This window comes from Embiotoca jacksoni, unplaced genomic scaffold (assembly GCF_022577435.1).
Source record: "Embiotoca jacksoni isolate LCO1_2020_lvr unplaced genomic scaffold, fEmbJac1.0.p SCAF_12, whole genome shotgun sequence".
Lineage (NCBI taxonomy): Eukaryota > Metazoa > Chordata > Actinopteri > Embiotocidae > Embiotoca > Embiotoca jacksoni.
The window spans coordinates 5,534,221-5,558,045 of record NW_027185252.1 but is presented as its reverse complement, the minus strand read 5'-3'; the positions used below and the strand labels follow the sequence as shown (position 1 = coordinate 5,558,045).

General features: G+C 42.9%; 2 protein-coding genes across 4 annotated transcripts in view; both read right to left on the bottom strand.

Moving 5' to 3' along the window:
* The window catches only part of sdccag8 (SHH signaling and ciliogenesis regulator sdccag8), a 45,835-nt gene extending 42,999 nt beyond the window's left edge, over positions 1-2,836 (bottom strand). For both annotated transcript variants that reach the window (XM_069144399.1, XM_069144400.1), the window contains exons 1-7: positions 2,691-2,836; positions 1,610-1,771; positions 1,357-1,442; positions 1,055-1,168; positions 839-964; positions 438-530; positions 89-153 (exon numbers count right to left, since the gene is read on the bottom strand). In XM_069144399.1, coding sequence (XP_069000500.1) covers positions 89-153; positions 438-530; positions 839-964; positions 1,055-1,168; positions 1,357-1,442; positions 1,610-1,771; positions 2,691-2,757 — 713 coding nt within the window. In that variant the 5' untranslated portion in view covers positions 2,758-2,836. The remainder of the gene's footprint in view (positions 1-88; positions 154-437; positions 531-838; positions 965-1,054; positions 1,169-1,356; positions 1,443-1,609; positions 1,772-2,690) is intronic.
* A 3,387-nt stretch (positions 2,837-6,223) lies between these two features.
* tnfaip3 (tumor necrosis factor, alpha-induced protein 3) lies at positions 6,224-18,538 on the bottom strand. Of its 2 annotated transcripts, none has more exons than XM_069144398.1 (9): positions 18,273-18,538; positions 16,292-16,703; positions 12,400-12,590; positions 12,020-12,161; positions 11,418-11,588; positions 11,141-11,321; positions 9,918-10,915; positions 9,558-9,763; positions 6,224-9,342 (listed from the first exon to the last, which is right to left on the bottom strand). In XM_069144398.1, exons 2-9 carry the CDS (start codon positions 16,596-16,598, stop codon positions 9,025-9,027), a joined length of 2,514 nt encoding a protein of 837 aa, XP_069000499.1. In that variant the 5' UTR covers positions 16,599-16,703; positions 18,273-18,538; the 3' UTR covers positions 6,224-9,024. The 2 variants fall into 2 exon arrangements, with proteins under 2 accessions (XP_069000499.1, XP_069000498.1); XM_069144397.1 differs by lacking the exon at positions 18,273-18,538 and adding an exon at positions 17,768-17,823.
* Between the last annotated feature and the right edge of the window lie 5,287 nt (positions 18,539-23,825).

Genomic DNA, 23,825 nt, shown 5'->3' with positions numbered 1-23,825 from the left:
GAGAAAGAGAGAGTGAAGATTAGCAGGAATAGAGCTATTGGCTCTGTTGCAGTCACTGCATGATTCACAGCCAGAGCTTTACACTGACCTGAAAGAGATGATCTGAGCCTCCAAGCTTTCTATCTGGGCCTGGTAGATCCCTTTCAATTGTTCCTGATGAATATAAATATTTAAATGCAACTTTAAAACAACACACCAGTTTATGAAACATCATAAACTGAGATGATAATGATAATTTTGTTTTCTATGACAACAACTGTATTAAAAATGTGTATCCCTGTTTCTATCTTTAAAGTTTCAGTGGGGAAAATTAGCAAAAGAATGCACAAAACAAGCTGAAAATCCAACTCAGAACGATATATATTATTTTTAAGCAACATATTTACATAAAGGTGAACTGAACAGTAACTGGAAGAGAACACTTCAATCATCCCTACCAGCTCGTTTTTCCATGTGTGACGCTCCTCTCTCTGCAGCACACTGTGGTCTGTAGGGGGGACAATGTGGCTGCTGGTCGTACTCTCATTCACCTGAGGAAAACATCAGGACAGATAATGAAACACTTTTTCCAGTGACCATTAATTTGAAAAATTTCAGTCATCTCCAGCTTTAGTTTGTTAAGAGTTCTAATTCATTCAGTTTGTGTGTCTTAAATTTCAACAACTTATATATAAAATATATGTTAAGAATGGACAAACATTACAGAAATCTTCACACATACAAAAAAATTATTCCAATGATTTTCTCACTCGCTCACTCACCCACACACGCACACGCGCGCACACACACACACACACACACACACACACACACACACACACACACACACACACTCTACCATGGAGTTTCGGATTGTGTAATCTTTCAGGATTTCATCCACAGATTTGGATTTCAGTTCTGACTGCAGCCTCTCATTTTCCACCACCACCACTCTGATCCGGTGTTTCACTCCTTGTAGCTCTTCCTGAAGCCACACAAACAGAGATATAAATTAAAAGCACGCGAGTAAAACACACACACACACACACACACACACACACATTTGTGCACAGACCTTGCAGAATTTGACCTCAGCTTCCAGGTGTTGGATATACTCTGACTGGTTGTGAATCATTGGAACCAAATCCTGAAAGGTGGGCGCAGTGGACCTTCCCTCCTGCTGCACTCGCTAACAAGGGAAAGAAGACCGATAATCAAAAAACACAGAAGAACGGCAAATAAAATACCGATATCATGGAAATGCCTGGACGATTCTCCACATTAAACGGCAGAGAATGTATCTGAGCCTGACAGGTAATTCTGTCTGACTATCCTCATGCATTTAAATGTTCAACCATGCAAAGATGTACATTTTACCTTTGATGGAGACTGTTTCTCTGAAGGAGAGAGAGGAGTGGGGATTTCTCTGCACTGCTTCAGCAGAAGGCTCTTCAGCTGATTAACTACAATGCCAAAAGAAACAAGCCTGAATATACACACACGAAGCATTTTATTATAGCTTTGTGTACTGTCTTGTCAACAAGATTATGAGCACGGAAATCTCCAGGTGGTGCACAATAAGGATTGAGTCTCTGTCAGGCAGCCACATCACCACTAATGATTTAGTCACCTGCTTCACTCTGTGTCTTTGGGCTCCACCCGGCCTTGTCCGCTTCGGCCATGATCGTGAAGAAGTTGCCATCACTACCGCTGACCTCCTCAACCTCATCTCCATCAGGGTTTAGCTGCCCCAGAGCGCTGCTCAGCTGCTGGATGCTCTGGTTGGCACGCTCTAAAATCAATAAGCACACAGACACCAGTCTAAGTGCAGTATATTATTTCTGTGTCCCACGACAGTTCAGTTGGTGTCTGTGCGGAACTCATTTTAACTTATGAAGATGTCACCTCAAGCTTTGGGGATATGTGATGGACTTTTTTTCCCCCACTAATTCCAGACATTTATAGACAAACAACTAATCTGTTAATCAAGAAGAGTCTAAAGATCAATTGCTGCTAAAAAAAAAAAAAAATGTAGTTGCAGTCCTGGTTTATTCAAGTGCTGCTGAATGATTAACAATTTATCTTGACCCAGGTGTATCCCAGTGATCACACCAATGATCCTTTGTCACAGTAGATATTTTGACATAAACAGGGTAATTAATTGCATTAATTAATGATGCCTGCTTGTCTATCTAGTTCTTTATTTTCCACATCTCATGCAGGCACACTGTCATACCGCCATGGCTTAGCCCAGAACAGAAAAACCAAACACTGATGTGTTAATAGGGACTTCTGTGTATGTGTGTGTGTGTGTGTGTGTGTGTGTGTGTATATATATATTTATTAAGGTTGCAATCCACCACCTCGCCACCAGATGTCACTAAATCTTACACACTGGTCCTTTAAACGGAGCAGAGCTGTCTTCGTCATGAAAAAAAAAAAAAAAAAAAACCTGCTGTGAAAAATCTCCATTCATGTCTGTTTTCTTAGAAATGCAGCCTCAGCTGAGGGAAATCATTTCCGCGAAGATGCTCGTTCGTCAATGGGACTGGAAAGCAAGCAGCAAAACAGGTGGCGATGACTTTAACCGCCCTATTCCCTTATTTATAACACCGTCAGAGACAGCACGGCTACAGCATTTTGTCAACAACACCTTTTTCCCCGACACCCACCTGGAAGAAAGTTAGTGCGTGATAAAGAGGTTAACTTACGCCTCAGCTGTTTTTGCTTCGCACCCAGCTGCTCCTCTTCCTCTTCATCCGAGTCGTACGGTTTCATTGAGGTTTAAGTGTCATTAAATCACCCTACGTGACAAACTAAACACGCTAAGCTATACACAACAACCACAACACCGGCCATCATACGCAAAGCACGTCGTTAACGGTCACAGAGGGCGTTGTGTTTGTTTTATACACCCCGGCGTGTCCCGAAGGCGGTGTTCTCGTTTCCTCCCAATGTGACGCGGACCGCCCCTCCTCAGAATTCAGTCGGTGTGTTCTCCAACTACAAAACGAGTCAACCCTCTGCCAACGGCTCTCACTTCCGTAAACTGAGGGGGATGCTGGGAGTTGTAGTCACTGTTCAGTCTCAACTTGTAGTTGGTCATCCGAACCTGTTGTGAATGCAGTTTAAACACATAAATCTGATTATACTAATGAACGTAATGATAAAGTGTTATACTTAACATGAAAAGTCTAAGTTGACTATGTGGCTAAAATAATTAGTTGGTGTATTTTGCTGGAAGTCCCCATATTTACCAAAAATTGGTAAAGCTAAATTTCAACCCACCCTCTTTGGCATCTTAGCTTTCTTTCTGAAATGTATGTTTTAGCTGTCTATAAAATTCAACTAAATTATTTTGTATGTAACATGTATTTATAAATATTAAAAAGTTTTTCTTAAAGCTGTACACAGGGATTTATGCCCACTAGGGGGCAGAGAGACTCTAAAATACTCATGTTGGTTACATAGTTTAACCACAGACTGTATATAAAAAGACATTCACACTTAAAAGTAAAGTATTGGGTGTTATAAACTTTGAATTATTTTATTTACTGTTTATAGAGTCCTAAAGCTACAGGGTCAGTGATCACCTGCTGTACTGGTTCACTGTTTGTTACTAACTACTGCCGTGTGTCACTTTCACTTCCCTCATCATCTTACAGTAGCAGTCCAACGAGTATAAGCACTCCCACATACTTGCATACAGTGATCACACTGCTTATACGAGGTGAATAATGATTTCTCAGAATTGCTTTCATACCAATAATAGGCCATCTGGTTGTGAAATTGTGGAAATTTATAGAGTATAAAACACGTTTATAAACAGTTTTGAACAAATTCTAACACTGTAAAAAAATAATCCATGACCATAATGCAAATATATATCAAAAAAATAAAAATACAAGTTTGATATTTTGTGTGGTCAAGCATTCATTTACTTTAAGCTCACAAATGCATGAACAAACCCTTAAAAATGGCCTTATATCTGTATCAGAAACCTTTTCGTTCGTGTTTTTATTTAATGCTTAGAAATGTTCATATTTAATGTGGTTTTGAGATTGATAATCAGACACTCTCTCCTGTGCACATGAAGCACACTGTGTTGTGTGTATTTCAGCTCTGAACTCTCAACAATCCAAAAGTGGAAGCTGCTTCAAGTTCCAGGCAAAAATGACTTGGAGGAGTTTCAAATGACAGTTACAAAATGTTTTTTAGTTGGTGTGTGTTTGTGTAACATTCAATGGAAGGGGGTTTCTCGTGTTTACCGCCTCTTACAAAAGGGTCAGACAAAAGTAACCATGGATACACCCTGTTCCTATTGCACAACAACAGATAACTTCCTGCTTAATGAGCCTTGGCTGTACTTTTGATTTTTGTGACATGTCAGTTTTCAATAGAAGACGCCGCGAGTCGGAGTTTGGGAGATTCATTCACAAAGAGACACTGCGCTGTAATCTAGGTTTGATTTTTTTTCATTCATAGTTTAGTGTTGACAGCTTAAACACTGAGTTTAGGTCACATGGATTTAAAGTCAGCCACTTCTATCACTGTGTAAATTGGAGTGTAGTCGTGAACAGTCAAAATGAAAGGACATTAAGAAAAATGTTGTTTTTTTTTGTTCAACAATTCGATTCTGGTTAAACATTTGAGCATTTGATATCCTAAAGGCTGGATAACTGTGCAAATCTGATGAGCCACAGCCTCCCAGGGACCCTACAGCTCTGCTCTCACTTCCTGTGCCAGTTTTATGCTACTTTATATTTCCACTCTGGTGCGACTGCACTTTTCTGGTCCACAACAATCATCTAACAGCAGCAGTGGAAAGTTACTTTGCTGATGAGGATTATTCCATACAAAACATTTGATTGGGTTATAAAATATGATGCATTGTTAAAGATTAAACTATCCAATGCCATATAAAAAAAGTTAAAGAATGTGTATACGTTAAGCACTTTTACTTGGTATGTAATATTATTTCCACACTGTGTTTTCGTTTTTGGACTTACTTCTTCCACACTCTAAAATACAACAGTAACACATGAATATCCAATATATTAAAGTGGTTTACACATTAATAAAACATAAAACATCAGCTGTTTTATGTATGGCTTTGGCATACATGTCACTTATTATACATATTATAAATATCTTTTAATTTATTTCCTTCACATCTCCCCAGTCAACTCTTTCAGCATAATTTGAAACAGGTGTTTTCCAAGAAGACATAGGTGTCTTGTGATCTGCTTCATAGAATTATTTATATATACAACATATATAGAAAGGGTTATAGCACCACAGCAGTGAAGCACTCACACTGGTGCTGGTCTGTTTTATAAAAGCATTTACATACGAGGGTATTTCCAGGAAACCACATCAGTTTACCAATCTGACTGTGGTGGAGGCTGCAGGTTGGTGAGAATGGCCCACGCACCACACTGTAGTCCCACACTTGTTAAATGTCACCTCTCTGTCCTGCCATATATAACCATTAACAACTCCCCACCTGTAACTGCCACAACTCCCCTCACTCCAAACTCCCCCTCCCACTGTCTGATCCACTCCTCTGAGTGAGCTTTGTTTGTTTTTTTTAGAGAAGGTGGGGGTTCCCTTTTTTTTCCTTAACACCCTAACAATAATCTGAAAACAACCGAGTAGTGACATCAAAAACACACCATAGAAAAACCTCATCATTTGAACTTTGCTGTATGGAAATCTACAGCGATGACAACAGAAAAAATACAATACGACAACATGAGGCGGAGAGAAGAAAAAAAAAAAAAAAAAAAAAGGAAAGCGCTAACCCAGTTAAGCATATGGGAAAATGGTGCAGTCATGTAAACCGGGCCTCAGTTATCTGATGACTTTTGCAGCACCCACTGTGCTTCCTACACTAGAGACGAGTTTGCTGCCAGTAGTGAGCGAGTGGATTTCTGCAGAAACAGTATTAAGCAATATGCAGCTCAGCAAAGAGACGCAATGCTGTAAGAAGAGTATAATGATGAATCTCAGAGAACACACAAGCACACGGCATGTGCTGGTTGTGTTGTATACATATATTCTATAATAGTGCAATTACTCCTCTTCCTCCTAACCAGAGACAGACAGACAGACAGACAGACAGACAGACACACACACACACACACACACACACACACACACACACACACACACACACACACACAGAGGTTTGTATTTCTATCTTTCATTCATTGACAGTCATTCAACTACACACTCACACATACACACACACATTAACAACAGAGCCAAGAACCACATTAGTCAGATTTCAGATTTCTTAATAAAAAATAATTCATTTCAGGACGACATATAAATAATTATTGAATCACACAATACAGATATCTTGATATGAATAAATACTTAACAAATAAAACCAGGCTTTTTTCATACAATACCCTATTGTCGAAAGGTCACACAGAGAAACTTCCACACCATTTGCATGTTTTGTTACACCTTCTGCTCTTAAGCCGATGCTCATCCTACTGTTGGAATGTCCCTACGCAAGTCGGAGTACCATTCCTAAATGCCTCAGCAGCTTAGACAAGTCATGTGCAACTTATGTGATCTCCTCCCAGTCAAACTCAGTCAGAGCCCCGAAACCTTGTTAAAGGGGTCGTCATGAGCCGACCACTAATTGGCCTTTAATTGATTAAGGTTTGTCTAGAGGTGATTAAAGCACACAGAGATCTACGTACAGGCCGTCAGCATGTGGGCTGGCCTGACAGCTTTAGATACAGTTGAATGAAAAGGCAGACCGAGAGCCTGTTTGTCTATGGTTTTCTAACTCGAGCCACAGATGGACATCTGCCTACAGCAGAGGAGGTGTTCAGCAGAAGTACGCGGGGAATAACTGTTCCAGTTGATATCACATTTGAGTTAGTCTAATAAATGTTTTACGCTGGAGGTTATCGCTATGGATAAATATTTCTTATTATTTGGATGAAATAAGACACTCAGAAAGCTGGTGTCCATTTGGGGATTTTCAACATGAGAGATCTTGATAGGCTCTAATGTGTGGCGACACAGAGTTGGAGATGTCTATCTGTGGCGCTGTAGTTAGTTCAGAATGGTCCAGGCTGGCCATTTTTAAGGAGGTAACAACAACTGTTTGGCAATTGATGGCACATATTTTTTTTGTAGGTTTTTTTTTTTGTTTGTTTTTTGCAGAAACAAAACAAAATATATCAAAATACATTTAAAAATTCCAAAACAAAAAACAAAACAAACAAAAATAAACCAGGAATGTCAGGTTTTTTTTGTGTGTATTCCAGACGCACACATGCGTGCGTTGTGTGTGTGTGTGTGTGTGTGTGTGTGTGTACGTGTGTGTCGGAGATGAGGCATCGGGTTGGAAGGTCCTACAATATGGACTAAGATCCATATTCACAAAAGCATTTTATAGATGGGAGCACTGATCCAGAATCACTGATCAGGCCCCTCTGGTCCATAAGATTTCAATCACTACTTAAAGGCAAAACTTATTGAGGATCAGCCCCAATAATGTGCTGTTGGAGAAGCAGCACTAAACACATTCAGATAAACAAGATTAGCCAAAGCAGGCAATGGGATTGCTCTCTGAAGTTTTGAAATTGTCGCCTTGGCACATCCAGCGGGGTGGAGCAGAGAGGAATGCATCTCTTTATGGGTAAGTTTACCTACACATCACCTCGGGCAAAGGTGGGGGCATACAATCTCACAGAGCTGTGTTTGCATGTGCATGTGTGTGCATATGTTTGTATGTGGTGCTAAGGTGGATAATTATCCAGACTTCACCCGCTTTCTTTTTCTCTGCTCTCTCTACAGCTGACAATCCCCATCTGACAGGACTGGCAATACTACATTTTTGTGTGCGTGTGTGGGTATGTGTGCACGTGTGTCTATGCGTTTCTAGGTGCTTAAGTGGTAAGTAAACAGGAAAACAACGTCCAAGGCAACAGATCTGTTTTTTTGGAGAAAAGGGGAAATAAGAGGAAGGAAAGGAGGAATAGAAAGAGAATGAGTCATGTCTCTTCCGTGTTCTCTGCCTTCTGTCCGCTGACACCGCCAGCATGTTGGCTACAATGGAGAGGCTTGTGTTTCTGTATATGTAGCACCAAAACTAGCAGGGGCCTGCCCTGTCTGTCTTGCACTGTTGAGACACAGGATTTGTTCTTACTTTCCATATCTACCAAGTTACATTGTCAAGTTCATTTAAGAGATAAGTATCAATAGCCTGGTGAATTTGCCTCAAAATATAAACTAACACTTCTATTGACTGACTAATGGAAGAAAATTTATCATTTCACAATATTGATTGCAAAAGCCTCATTTGGCAACTCTTTGTTTTGGGAGGACATTACTGAGTGATTCAAGAGAACTAAGCTAAATAATCGTGAATATCATGTAACTTCCTTTCAAGCACTTTACATGCTTTGCTTTGGCCCAGCTTGGCTCACTTCTGCTTCCTGCTTCCACAGATTCGTTGCTGGGCTTGCCGGAACGACTGCATCCCTCACTCTACAGACCAAATGCTAGACAGACAGGCAGACAGGTACAGAGATGGGGTTAAGACAGACAGACAGACGGGGGGTATAAATCCTTGGCTGTGGTCTAGAAAGCAATGTCAGATGCTTCTTGTTATGTCAACATACAATCATTTTGTCCGGCACGATTCACCACGTACCTCTAAATACATATTGTACACAAGAGTTAAGTCAGTTGCTCTGACATGTAGCCGAACCTCTCACCGTGTAAGTGCGCAGGGCACATCAGATGATAATAATTGCACAAAGAGGTATTCTGGAGGCCATGTCTACTGCGAACACACACACACTCACTACCCCCCCACGTACACACACTCTCTCTTCACATTCTACATGGGGGGTTTGATTTTCAGGCCATAAGGTTACTAGTTAGTCACTAGCTAGTTAGTTAGTTAGTTGGTTAGTTAGTATCAGAGGTGCATTGACTGGCATGGGGAGCCCACAGCAGGGCGGCGGCTCTAGCGAGCCAGCGATGTGTCATCGTCGTCGTGTGCGAATGTGATCAGCCGCGGTAAATCTGTTTGAAGTGGTCGCACTCGTTGCAGTAGCCCTGTTTCTCTTGGTTGGCGTAGTGGTCGCAGCCCTGCGTCCGGCACCGCTGCTTAGACTTCTCCTTGGGCGCCTGCGCCCGCCTGCCTGCCTCTCTGCCTTGGCCACGTGTGTGGCACTCTGGGCAGAGGTCTGTGCAACCCGGGGACACATTACTGCAGCCACTCCGCCGGCACTGAGTCTGGGTTTGGGTTTGGGTCTGGGTCTGGGTTTGGGTTTGGGTCTGGGTCTGGGATTGCTGTGAAGATCTGGGTTTGGCTGCTCGGTCACGCTTTTTGAACATAAAAAGAGAGAGGGAGCAAAGAGAATGAGGAGAAAGGTCAGTTGCCATCTAAAAAGATAAATGTGAAACAGCAGGATATTGCAAAAGTTAGTAAGAAGGTAGGCAGTGAAAACAGAAAACAAAGACAATACAAGGGTCAGATTCAACCAATAGGTGAAGTACAGTAAGAGAGAAGGACTTAAGAAGGTATGACAGACACCTACCATGACCAGAGGAGGGGAGTGTGGTGTGCGATGTGCCACTTGGTTGAGCCGTGTACTTTGCTCTTTGACGTAGCACTTATCGCAGTAGCCCTCCAGCATGGCCTTGCCAACCGCACCACAACCAGGCCCACGACACCGTGAGGCATTCTGGAAACCTGTTTCCAAACCATGCCGGCTCTGAACCGGGGCCGGGGGCGGAGTCAGGTCTGGAACAGACAGTAGCCAACATTAGCAATATGTCCTATGATGTGACATTTGAGTAAAGAAAAACAGAGATCCAGTTCAACATTACAAAACAATTACTTAAGGCCATTTATTAAAACAACAGTAACATGATTGAAGTTTTGTTTCAGGACTTACGGTGGTTGGTCTGATAGTCTACATAGCAAATAGTGCAGAAACCCAACTTCTCTGGCGTCCCAAAGAACTGGCAGCCGGATCTTTTACAAGACCGGGCCAGAGGGGCCTGCCACGTTGAGGTGTGCCCGGGGGTAAGAGTGAGGCATGGCCGTTCAGTGTCTCTGGCCTGGCTCCAAGCTGAAGATGAGTCCTCAGTCCTGGGGTTGCTCTGCTGTGGCTCTCCCCTCTCAGGAGCCTGCTGTCTCTGCATGCAGGGAGGACACAGGCCATTGAATATCCTGAATGCCTCCTGTCTGCACATGCTGCATCGCTCCGTCTCATTCTTGCAGCCCCCCCACTGGGTCCACCCGGTGCCCTGGCCTGGGTGGGGAACGATAGGCGCCCCATTGGGGCCTGGAAGTCCTGTAGTGGCTGTTCCAGCTCCAGGGGGTCCGTGGTTTTGCCTGGAGTTGAAGCAGCGCTCACAAAGTCCATCGTGCTCCACACTGAGGGTGAAGAGGCAGCCGGGTGTCTTGCACTTCATGGCATGAGTTTCACTGTATAGGCTGAGGCTGGGAGCGGTGGGTGGGGCTGAGCGGGGGCTGGATAACACCACCCCTCTCCCAGATGAAGAGCATGGGGGGCTGCTGCCTCGGGCTCCTCTGGAGCTCACCTCCACCTCTGGCCCCCCGATCACTCCGACCCCACCTTGCACACCTCCTCCCTTGGTCTGAACCACCCCTTCTATCCTCGCTCCTACACCCGTGGTGGCCTGTCGCTTCTCGAAGCATTCATGGCAATGAGGCTGCGTGTCCACAGAGACATAGAAGGTGCATCGCGGTGTGGCACAGCGGATCTCGATGAGGGAGAGCTGGGAGACGGAGAAGGGTGGTGGGCGCTGTGGCTGGGCTGCCCATGCCTGCTCCTTGTCCTCCTGCCAGCGCTGGTACTCGTGGTTGACAAGCTGCAGGTAGTCCTCCATGAGGTTCATGTCTTCAGGAAGGTTGCCCTCATCCAACCTTAGGACAGACACATACAACTTCACTTAACTGCACTTTTTTCAGTTAAATTCAAAGTTAATACAGCTTCTTTTTGGTTGTGATCAGCAAACAAAAAAAAATCTTTAAAACTGAGTTGCAATAAGCAGAACTGCATTTAACATTGTGGCCAGGATGTACAACTACAAAATCTTTTCCATTTAGATTTTGTCCATTTAGGGGACAGAGCTCATAAGCTATAAGTACCGTGCAGCTTTCATGATCCGCGTAGTGTCGTGGCCCAAGCCTATGACGGGGATCTCGATCAGGTGCAGGTAGTCTTTGAGAAGCCTCTCTTTCTGCGGCTGTTCCTTCTCCATCAGGAAGTGAACCTTCAGCTCCTCAAAGCCGACCCGTCTGGGGTTGATCAGTGGTACTGCTCGGATCTCTGGGAAAGACACAGAAACCAAATCATGAACAGGACTCTTTTATTTCTCTGTTAGTCACATCTGCTACGTAACACAAGTGTCTTCATGTTTCCTACCTGGGCCACTATCTTTGATGGTAATGAGGGGTGCAAAGTGCTGAGAGTCGTAGCCGAGCACTATTGGGTATTTGTAGCACTCTGTAGGCGGCCAGTGTAGAGGCAAATAAATCCCACCCACATTCAGAGGAGAGATGGAGGAGCCAGATTTCATACTTCTGACCACCTGGTCTGTTGAAAGAACACGATTCCAGAGTTACTGCTGATCTTTAAAAATTGCTGACCATGAAAAACTTAAAATATGATTTCAGTGAAATCAAATCCGGAAACATTTAATTAGACTCGATAAAAAAAAACACAACAATGTCATCTTTGATACTTAAATATAGATTGAAAATGTATGTATATAGTTTAGAAATCACAACATCCACTCTACATTCACTGTCAAGACAGATACAGTTACAGATACAGGAGGTGTTACAGTGAAATCAAACTACTATGACGACTTTAAAACAACCAACAGCAGAATGCTGAGGCATGTTTTTAAGGAGATATATCTTCACCCTCTCCATCAGTTGAAGGCATGTTTGTACAGGACCAGTGAGTCTTTAATGGCCAACAAGGAGAAATGAACATACTTTGAGATGATAAAAAGCGAGTACCTGCGATGACGATGATGGGTCTGCGGAGAATGTTGGACAGGATGAAGATGTGAATGTCCTCCAGAGAGTCGAACTGGAGGCCATTGCTACTGGAGATGGGAGACGCCATCTTCACGATCTTTTCCCACTCCTCCTCCCAGTTCTGTGACAGCACGCACACGCACACACACACACACACACACACACACACACACACGCACACACACACACACGAGTTATAAACTTATGCACACTTGCGTAATAGATTAAACTTGTGTAAAATAATTCCATAAAGTATTTTATAGTTAGGAAAAGGAGGGTAAAGATGCAAGTTTATACTATGGCTTGAAGTCGGTCATTAAAAGTAGACTTTTGACATGGACCTAGTGCATTCTTCATACCATGGTGGTGTATCGGAGTCCGGTCTGGGTGAACTCCTGCGACTGGAGCAGCTCTGCCTGGAAGCGAGCTTTAAAGACACCGGTGTCGGCTTCTTTCAGAACACCATGGAGAGTTTTCCGCAGCACCAGGTCAGTGTCCTGAACACCCAGCATGTACTGAGAGGCTGCATGAAGTAAACAGTTCCCATCTCCTATGGACACACACAGAGGAGGCAAGCAATCACGTGTTATTAGTTGATTTAATACACGGGTCACAGAGTTCTTAAACTGTGCACACGCACATTAAAAATGCTATGTGCACACAGCGTACACAACAGACACACACAAGTGTAACAAAGGTCTGGGGATTTCCAGGCCGTCGGGTTGGTTGTCACACTATCTGCTGTGTAGACTATTATATGACCCTCATATGTCTAACAGCAAGCTACGCACGCTGCAAACAAAAGCTCAGTCTTTACCCAGCGGGCCTGAGAAAAATGGTCCCTAATTTACCTGAAACAGTTAAAAAACATGTTTTATTTACCTAAATCTGCACAGAGAAGCGCCAACAATTTGTGGCCTGGTTTCATGTCAAAGAAAGCAGCTTCCTCCATATTATGCTAACCGCCCAGCAAGATAAAGAGGTGGTTGCTCAAAAGGCGTGTGTGTGTGTGTGTGTGTGTGTGTGAGCATGAGCAGCTAAAAGCCCTGGAATTTTATTTAGTCTCCTTTGTCAGTGCTGGGTCTTTTTCTCATTGTGAAACAAGAGAGCACATATTTGTCAATAGTGTGTAGTTCTGAAAAACCCTGTTGCCACACTAAACACAGGAATTTCCCTGCACTAACTTTTGTATGTGTGTGTGTGTGTTCCCCTCCTATAATCCCAACTCATCAATGCTACTCAGCTGGTCCTGTACTTTCCACATGGGCGTGACTTGGACATGAAGGAATGTTATCGTTTCAACTACTGCCATCAGCAGCCGATGAAGGCTGTGATTGATGAGCAAACATGCGCCCTCACATGCAAATACATACACAAATGTACTGTAACGTGTAGATTTTGAATAACCCTGCTATTCAGAAATGTCTAGCAGCCCGCACACCTGAAGCATACACACCTTTCTCTTTATATAATACTGCTGTATCAAACCGAAACGTTCAGCCTTCATAGCAAATATTTGTGTGTTTTGCCTTGAGGTAAGTGTTCCATAAGCCAAGCTGTGATCAGATTTCTCACAATAACATTGTCTGTGGTGCAAAATGAATGTAATGCGAGATGCGGTTGTTTTCGTTCAACTGAAGGAACACCCCACTGTACTCGGAGCAAAAACAACAACAACATCCTCTTCTATTTCAGACTAGCAAGCTGTTGTTGCATTTCGGTGCTCTTGCATCACTCAACAAAAACATAAAATGCACAGCTCTCTAGTGAGAAAAGACATCCTCAACAGCACCATCCTCCACAGAGATGCGCGCACGCACACACACACACACACACACACACACACACACACACACACACAAAACACATACTTTTGACCCTGAATCGAGGCTCCTGACGACTATTGTGAGAAAGACGATCAGCTGGTCCCATCAGTCTAAATATAGACACTTCCTCTGTGGCAAGCTGGCGCACTTCCTGAAAACGCACCAGTGTAGCAGAAGATTTCGGTGGCGTCCAGGTGACAGCACAAGTTTGCAATACTGTGCCACCAGTGGGGCTGTAAGTTTGTGTCACACATCAATCACTATCCCACTGTTTGTCTGCTCGTTGTCCAGAGAGACTGGCCCAACAACACGCGCTTGGGCCAAGACCACTTTTGCTTCTGCACCGAAAAGAACATTTAATATAAAATAATGTGGACACGACCTGACCTCAGTACTTATAAGGCAGGACACAGCGGCAGTGTATGCGTCCTCTCTGCTTCCACAGCATGGAGAGTCAGTGTATTGTAGCTGAACAAATCCTGCCGGGTGGGGACACATGACAGACATGGGATGCAGTTTGGGAAAAACCCTTGCATGTGTCCTAGACATTCAAGACAGAAGACACACTGAACTCCAATAACGCATTTCTTCACTGGGTGGAAAGGTTTTATGAAACGGGAAAACGGAAATGGCCCCGTTATTTTTAATTACTGTGGAGTGAACGTTTTGTAAGTCTCTTTTGTTTCTAAGATGGTCAGTTATATGTCTCAGTCTTGCCTCGTAATGAAGTCGGGTTTTTGGGAAATAAGTTGAAAGGCTTGAATCTTTAACACATTAACAGAGACGATGCCCTGAGAAAAAGATTTTGGGCTAATGAGTAAATTTAGGTTCAAGACGGTGCAGAGATGAATCTCTGGTAACAGAGTTGGACGTTCACTGTTGGACTTCTTCTCTCTCACGTTTTCTCCCTCTCTCTATGTGTGTGTGTGTGTGTGTTTGTGTGTCTGCTTAGCTCCAGTGACTCAGCAGCAGTCAGTCAGTCCTCTGTGTGTGTGTGTGTGTGTGTGTGTGTGTGTGTGTGTGTGTGTGTGTGTGTGTGTGTGTGTGTGTGTGTGTGTGTGTTGTCCGTCCTCTGCTCAAAGTCACGTCTGGGTCCTTCAGAGTTAGACTCCGGCTTTAAATTCTGTCTCATCTTTATGACATCATCTTCGAAAGCCAGGAAATTCCATCCAGGTTACTGGCAGCAGAAGTCAAAAGAGTTTGTCATGGAGTCAGGGGTCTTTCTAAAGAGGAAGCATGTACTGACAAGAGTTACAGTAACTACAGTACAGTCATTTCTAACATCAGATTTGATCCTCGCAAATAGTTTCACTATTTACAAAATGCAAATGTTGGGACAAGACATAAAACATCCAACAAGTTGCTCGTCCATCCAGAGACTGAATTTTGAGATAAGATTGATTAAAGACTTTCTCATATGAGAAAGAAAGAAACTATTTCCTCTGGAAACTCACATGTTTAAGACAAACTTGTATAGTCGATTGATTTCCGCTTCCTCCTCCTGTAGTGAACGCTACAGATGATGATTCCCCTCAAAGACTGTTTTTTCCCTTCGCCTTAAAATAGATCTGATGTTAACACCAAATGTATGTAAGTTATATCAGTGAAGATAAAAGGCCTCTTGACTTGGGTGTGATTACATTTGGTTCAGCAAGGCTCACCGAGCTGTAACACCTCTGGCAGTCACAAACCGACATCAGTCAGGCAGGTTGGGAACTGAAGGTAAAAACCATGTGCTTTTTCTTTCAGATCTTCTGACAGTCACACCCCTAACAAACACCCATACCTACACAGAAACCAAGGGGACATACCCCTGAAGTTGTATATGAAAAACGGTGGAAATAATCAGGTCTGAAACATCAGCGACAGTAAGCAACAGTCCTGCGTGTGACGCTGGAGAATTTCCCAGTACAGAGTTGATAAGTAATCAGGCCAGTGTGAGAATGTTTACCTAATCCGGGATGTTCCCGTGTTACAACATCCACGTCACAGAAAACATGACTTAGCAATGAGCTGTCTGCCCCAACTCCCCACTCGGCATAGTAAAACCCAGGGGGCTGCTAAATGAGTCTATGTGAAAGTGGAACCCGTGTTGCTCCATTGTTGTCATTTACAGTAACCCTGTTTGTGAGTCATGACATCTCAGAATTTACATATCAAAAAGCCCTGACTCATAAATACACACATACCCCTCATAGAAAATGAAACAAAAGCAAAACACATTCCCCACCGAGAGCCGCGAAGTTTAACTTCAGCTCTGTGACCAAGCTGTTAAATCGATCACGTCGCTACCTTCTGCTCCGAAAGCATTCACTCATACTGACCCAGAAACACACAGCTTTAAACCTGTGATAAACATCGCAGAACATAAACAAAATGTCCTCCAACGTCATGGTGAGGACACTAACAGCATCATCTCTCTTACCATTGGTGCGTAAAGGCACCATCCTCTTCAACTCCCGACACCAGTTGAGCTTCTTCTCCTGCTCCAATGAGGCCTGCATGGCCCGGTCCAGGATGGCGGCCTGCACCACCTCCCTGAAGGCCTGGGGGAAGTGGTTCATGGCGATCATCTCCAGCGTGTAGCGGTGCATGCCCCGCAGGTGGTGCATGAGGCCGCCGCTGGCAGCAGGCTTCACCACGTCGTTGGGCACTCTCTGACGGATCTTCACCGCCTTCAGCAGGTTGGAGACGAACAGGAACTTGGGGAGGAAGTTCTGACCCTGCGACATGGCGGACGGGTGGCCGGGTGGATGGGAGGAGGGGAGGAGGAGGAACGAGGAGGAAAGAAGGAGGAGGAGGAGGCACCAACCGCCGATGACCGAACAACGTGGAAACTGGATGGAGAGAGGAGGAGAGGGTATATTATTTCACAGCAGAGTACAGTAGAAAAGACCAGACTGGTGGGAAATTTTCAGCGGAGATTCCCCTTCCTTATTAATTGAGACTCAACACACAATTTAATTTACAGTTTGTCCGGGAAACTACCCATCACACAGGCTCATTCCACTGCGGACGCCATGTGGTGCTTTTCCACTGGAGATTCAGCAGGGACAAATTGAATAAAGTTCACAAAGGTCGCTTTGTGTCCTTGTTTGTTCTTTTAATTCTCCTTTTTGTCGCCACGGGTTTGGAGAATTTGCCCCTCCAACAGGGGGTCCCAGTGTCCCACTGAGCTCAAAGCCTCCCAACTATAAACTGGTGGTTTCCAGACATTAACTGGAGGCCACCAAAGGGGTTCCCGGTCTTGCTGGGAAGGTCACAAGGCGACCCTCCCATCGCCAACACCTCCACAGCTGTTGACCTGCATCAAAACTTTGATTGAAGCCTAAGTTAGAACAGTTAGAAAAATATCAATTCATGTGCTGTATCAGGCTTTTAGTTCAGACACTGACACTGTTCTCAATTCAGGAGGGAGATAAACAGCTTTACATCACTGCTTAAAGTTATCTTAACACAAGCAGCTGCATAACAATGCAACTTAAAGTTAGTTTCCTGATTTAGGTCAGAATATGACATTCGTCCTGGACAGTTTTGACACTTTATACCCAACCTGACAGAAGCAGCGCTGTAGAAAAGTAGAGTGGCTGGTTTTAAAGAAGTATTTCACCTAAAAATGAAGGGAGCGTCATTATCAGTTCACAGGAAGTAGAGAGTAATGGTCAGCAAGTAGGCCTGGAGTTGTTTTTTTTCTTCTGACTTTTAAACTTCCAGCTACATCCTCGTATGAAGCGCTTACAAGCTGCCAGACGCTGTTTTAAGTTCACCAACACCTGAACGCTGAGTTTAAAGTGGCCCCCTTGTGCCTTTACTAGCCAAACAGCAGCAGGTGCAACAGCAGACTGGGCCATGCTAAAGGGCTAGTCAGTCACATGAGGGGGAACTAGTAGACAACAGACACCTGGATGTCGGTGGGCATGTTGACGCGGATGGATGGCTGGTGTGGTGCGGTGTGGCGTGTTGTCACAGCGGGCAGACTTTTGGGCCGGCAGACAGCGGCGCAGAGGTGGACGCTGCGGTTTAGGATGGCTGGGCTACACAAAAACACAATAACAGCAGACTTTGCTGACGTTAAAGGCTTACGTAATTCCGATGACAACTACCTTTGAAACAATGTAGCGTTCAATCGCGCCTCACCGCGCGGGTATTACCACAGTGTGGCGGCGCCGACGGTACATTTGGCCGTTTAAATGCCCCGTTATCCGCTCGAGGGTGACGTCTTTGTAAACAATGGCTGTCAAAGCCACTGTCGTGAGCAGGCTTCGAGCTTCCTCCATGTCCCCAGAAACACGACCAATACGTTACTCAAGGCCCAAACGTGATGTGGCCAACCAAGTCTCAGCCCCACTCCGGCGAGAAACGCTGTCCACATGGGGAGGCACAATGAGGGAGGACTGGTGTCTTACCTGTGTAATATGTCGGGATAATAACAAAGCCTCCCGGATGCTCAGGCTAGTCCTCTCTCAGCCACTTCACTCAGCCTCACCGCAGCGGTCCTCGGCGCCATTCAACCTTCTCTTTCCCTCAGTATCAGATCTATTTTGGAGCCCTCGCAGCTTGCGAAGCCCTTCAAAAGACTACACACGTACGCTAACGATAGTTTGTTTTAAAAAAAAAAAAAAAGGAAAAAAAAGTCAAGGGGATTTCCACACGGGGACTTTCCGTCCACCCATTTTCCTTATTCTGTCACAACCTGGGTAGTTACAGCTAGCCGCCGCCAGGGGGGGGCGCTATCTGTCTGACTCGATACTGAAACGCATATCCCACCTACTGAGCACAAAAGAGCGTCACCGAGGGACAGGTCGCGTCACACTCTATTTCATGAGACAGCCTTAGAAATAAATCATTAACCTGCAGCCAGACCAGCCCCACCAAAATGAGTCAGGAAAGCGAAAGAAAAAACTCATCTCCTGATGAGAAGTATTTGACTAGCTGGCTGCATGTATGGATTTATTTGTGTATTTTATGACTTGCAATGATAATGTGGTAGTGCTTTGACTGTAAGGAAATTATGTTGAAAAAAACAAATTTCTGGAGCTCTGAGGGATTTGATGCCTTGTGCAAGGAAACTTATGAAGAATGAGCTCTCTGCTGCATCCGCTTCTCCCCCTCTTTCTGGTTTTCACTTGTTATCAAATTCAGAAATTATTAAATGTTTTATGCACATTAAAGTGCAGTGTTTTTTTATGTTATTTATTTTGTCATGCATATTGAAGTGTTTAGCCCACACACTTATAAAACAACAAAAAATAAAGCTGCATTGGTGAAACATTTGTCAGATAGGAACATGACTTCTTACCCATTACATTACAAACACAGAACTGTGCCTCCTGTAACAAGCTCTACAAAATATAATATGCCTGAAATCACTTCCTAAAAACTAAAAAAAAAGAAGCTTTTAATAGCCATCAAACTTGGAGATTTTTTTTATAGAAAGTACAGTAAGGCGATTTAAAAAAAAAAAAAAATAAAACAATGGACATTACAGTCTCAGATCACAAAACAAAAAAGAAGTTGTCTTTAGGTAAAAATTTAACCTATATGTTCTTAAAGCAAGTAAAAATTTTCTTAAACATAACTGTGCACATAGAATTCAGTAACTTTTGGTTAAATTCTGTCTCATGTATGACCACATATACTAAACCATCAACAGGCCATCTTTCCTTGCACATACAAAGAAAAATGTGCAGCACCCATCTCCTGACATCCAGCCTGTCGGTGTCTATCAAAGTAGAAATGCTGCATTTGTCAAATCAGGGGTACATTTGTGCTCTCGTGGGTTTTGGTGGTTAACAAGTTGCATTACCAGTGTGTGGCAAAGCATGTCAACTGTTTTACTGTAGTCTACCAACATAGAAGCTACAAAAGAAAAGCAGTCGCAGCTCCGTGCTTTTGTTTCCAGCAGTCACATCAGACTCGCTGTTGTTGCATGTGGAAGCCTGACAGATGAGACAGAGAGGCGTGAGGCATTCAGATGGCATGAATGGACAAATACTAATTGCTTTTGTGTGATAGAAACATTGTGCCAATAAACATACAGGTTCTTGTTTCCATAGAGACGTACTTTAAAATGTAGTTACTATAGGTGTCCAAGAGAATATTAAATAATTATTTCAGAATTGATTAATCTGTTGTTTTTTTAGTTTTTTTCTTCATCAAGCTGTAAAGAAATAAAAAGTGCTCAAGTTAAAGTTCCCAGTGTCTGAGATGAGGTGAACAGTCTTAAACCAAAAAAAGTGTACAAATTACAATATAAAATGGAGAAAAGCAGCTAATTTTTCAGTCTGAGAACCTAAAATCATTGAGTATATTTGCACGATGACTGAGTTAAATTGTTAATTCACAATTTAAAAAAAAAATTAAACTCACTAACAGATAATAAGATATCTTTTCAGTGCTCAACACAAACAATAGTCTAGCAGATGATAGAACATTCTGAACATTTTGTCTTATCTACCTGATGTTATCCTGTGGTGATTCAACACTTGCTTCCTATTTTCTTTTCTCCACCCTTTAGAAAGACTCCCTACTTCTGTGTTGTGCTGCCCAAACACTGGAAACCACAGTACAATTTCCTACCTACTCATGCAGGGAACAGAAACTCTAATAATCACCTGACTCCACGTATTCATGGGGAATAAGCTCACTGAATCAGCCTTACCTTTTAAAGTTCCCTGCCCGGGGCCCGGAGCCGACTTTTAGCACATACTGTATGTCAAAATAAACAAGTACAAAGTCACCTTTACTGAATACAAAAGGCCTTAGAATAATTTGTTACAGTCATGAACACTTAAAAAAAAACATCGAACCATGCTTAAACTGTTTGGTTGCTGATATGTTTATTATAAATAATGCTGATTGGGCCTATTTTAACGGTTCCTTTGTGGGTCACATGTTGGCTGACTCACAGGCTGAAATTATCAATACTAGCTGGCTGTAGAAGGAAGGAAAGTAAAGCAGCAAATGGAAAACCCCAGAAGAGACAAATGGCCCACTCCGCTGTTCCAAATCACCAGGTGGTTCAGTGTGAGCAATCCTCTAAATTCCTCACTGTTCAAATAGTTTCTGTGATCACTGCACAATTATGTGGTCAGACATGAAGAGTTCAACAAAACATTAACATCTGGATTGTTTCTGAGTGTGGAGGTGCACACTAGAAACAACAGTGGCACTGCTGTTTAGGCTGCATGAATTTCCCTTTAAATTTAAGTCAGTTTTGAAAGGTGAAAAGATGTAAGGGTAATACTTACCGTCTTGCAAGCTTTTTTGTTAAATTTAAAAATACAATTTTCTTTTGCGTTCACATATTAAAACCCTCTCTGACAAGCGAGTATGACCAGTTAATTAGTTACATTACTTGTTTATTTTCTAAATATAATTTTGCAGTGGTGGACTGTAACTAAGTACAATTAATGTACTCAATTACCACTCTGATGTGCAAATCTGAGGTGCTTGTATTTTACTTTCCATTTCAGACCGCTTCATACTCCAACTCCACTACGGTTTATAGTAAAATATTGTACTCTTTGTTCCACGACATTTATATCAGCTATATCTAGTTTAAAAATTAAGATCTCACACAGAAAACATTTAATATTCTTATAAAATGTCATGCATTGTAAAAAAAAAAGTTAAAACAGTTCAAATTAACTGCCACAGTAAAATGCTGCTTACACAAAATACAGCGGCGATAATAATAATAATGCATTCATAAAATAAATATTGGAAGGACACTCACAGGGGGCATTAGGTTGTTATTTAAGTACATACTGTAGATACTTTTACTGGTAACATAGTATATTGCGTGGTATTGCTACTTTTGAATACTTATTCCACTGCTGCCGTCTGGAAAGCACAGTGCTTCTTCCACTTTGAAAGTTTTGTATCGTCAAGCCATTTTTAACAGCTTTTTAAAACTTAACCAAATGCATGTCCATCATAAGAAGGTGGTGATGACTTTTGTTTATGCTGTGTCTAATTGTGATTCTGTTGACCTGGTACTCAATTTAAAAAACGTACACATAATAGTCAAATCAAATCAAATATGCATTGTCTGCCTTGTCTGCTAATAAAACATTTCATCTTAGGGAGTTTTGTTGATGTCATTTAACTTGACTCATTCCCAACTAAAGAAAGCAACGACTGCTAAAACAATGTTTAATAATATGCAAAAGTCAGACTTTGACTGATAATAACCTTCACATTGTTTAAAATGACGTCAACTTGTGTTCATGACTGGCAGTAATGCTACTGCACTTCTTTGTACAGCACACACTGCATATGGGCTTAATTAAAGAGCTGCAATGGCCTTGTTACTGAGTAAATGGCACTTATGTACCTGCGTTTGAATCCAACATGAGATCGTTGTCACACGTCTTCTTCTTTCCTCACACAGTCTTTTCTGTTCCTCTCTCTTTACTTCGTAAGATCAAATAAAAAATAACCAGAAATATGTCAAAGCTTTTCACAAGTGACTGGAGTCTCCCTAAACAGTATCTTATGATGGCATATATCAGCATAATGAAGCTTCTTTGTCTGTTTAAAAAGGCAAAATACAACTGACATTTAGGGTTTATGTAAATCACACACATGCTGGCTATTTACATTAATCTATAGGCCTATATGTGTCCTCCAGTCATGCATCTCTTGTGTTCTGACAGTGTGGCGAGTCCCTCACAGTGACTTCTGAACCCCGGTCGTTCCATCTGAGCCCCAAAAGCCTCGGTGCCCAGTCCCGGTATGAGGTGGCAGGACAGCGGGGAGAACCCTGGGGAGAACTGTGAAGAGGAACATCTCAATGTTCTTCTGGCTCTTCTGTCTCAGTGGAAAGCACCTCGGAGGCGGACTGAAACCAACCCCCTCTGAAAATCACTTGACACAAAGCTTTGTGGAGGGGTACGAAGGCTGACATTAACGTCCCCCTGTTTAATTGTCATACCTTGCCGGATTTAGGCCATGACTCGAGAGACACCTGTGAAAGTCCAGGCTGACCTGAGCAGAGAGAACAACGTGGGTTGAGCAGGTGGAAGAATAAAGAGCCGAAGGAGCTAATGTACTGACCAAGCCTGACCTCTAGTGGCACTCATGTAGAAACACATTTAATAAGCAAACAGTGATCTCATAAAGTGGTGATTATCACCTGTGGTGGACAGACATGTGGTCCATTTAATCAGGTACTGCACTTACTGACGTATTTATGTTTCACGAGAGTATTTCCATTATGTTACTTTCTGCATTGACTCCTTTACAATGCAAAGGGAAATATTGTACTTAAATAAATGAAAAATGGAACACATAATCAACAAATAAATCATGAAGTATTGCTTTTTATAGAGGAATGAGAAAAGATACTTGTACTTTTACTTAAGTAAAATTGTAATGCTTTACTTGTACAGTTTCATCTATTCCTACTTTTGCTTAAGTAAAAGATCTGAATACTTGTGTGTGTGTGTGTGTGTGTGTGTGTGTGTGTGTGTGTGTGTGTGTGTGTGTGTGTGTGTGTACGTGTGTGTGTACGTGTGTGTAGTTTACCTGGAGAAGGGACAGCAGCATGATGCACTGTGGGAAGAAGGCGAGCCGGTGGATGCAGAACAATGCTCTGGGAAATGTTCTGGGTCCTGGCATTCATGTGGAAGTTTTGTCACAAACCACCTAAACTTGAACATTGTTGAAGACTAGGTACACCCCTTCATGATAAATGTATCCCCTGATGGCAGTGGCAAAGAGTTCAAGATGTTGATTTGGTCAACCAAACTCAATCTGATGGAGCATCTGTGGGATGTGCTGAAATAATAAGTCTGATCAGAGGTCTTACCTCGCAGCCTACAGGACTTAAAGTGTCTGCTGCTAACATCTTGGTGCCTGACACCTTAGGACACCTTCAGAGGTCTTGTGGAGTTAATGTCTCCACAGGTCACAGCTACACAATGTCAGGCAGGTGGCGTTAATGTTCTGGCAAA

Coding starts and splice junctions, on each gene's coding strand:
- tnfaip3 (XM_069144397.1), bottom strand. Junction 11,322..11,417: donor CATCAAAGATAGTGGCCCAG/GTAGGAAACATG, acceptor TGTCTTTCCCAG/AGATCCGAGCAGTACCACTG. Junction 9,343..9,557: donor ACTCCCCTCCTCTGGTCATG/GTAGGTGTCTGT, acceptor ATGTTCAAAAAG/CGTGACCGAGCAGCCAAACC.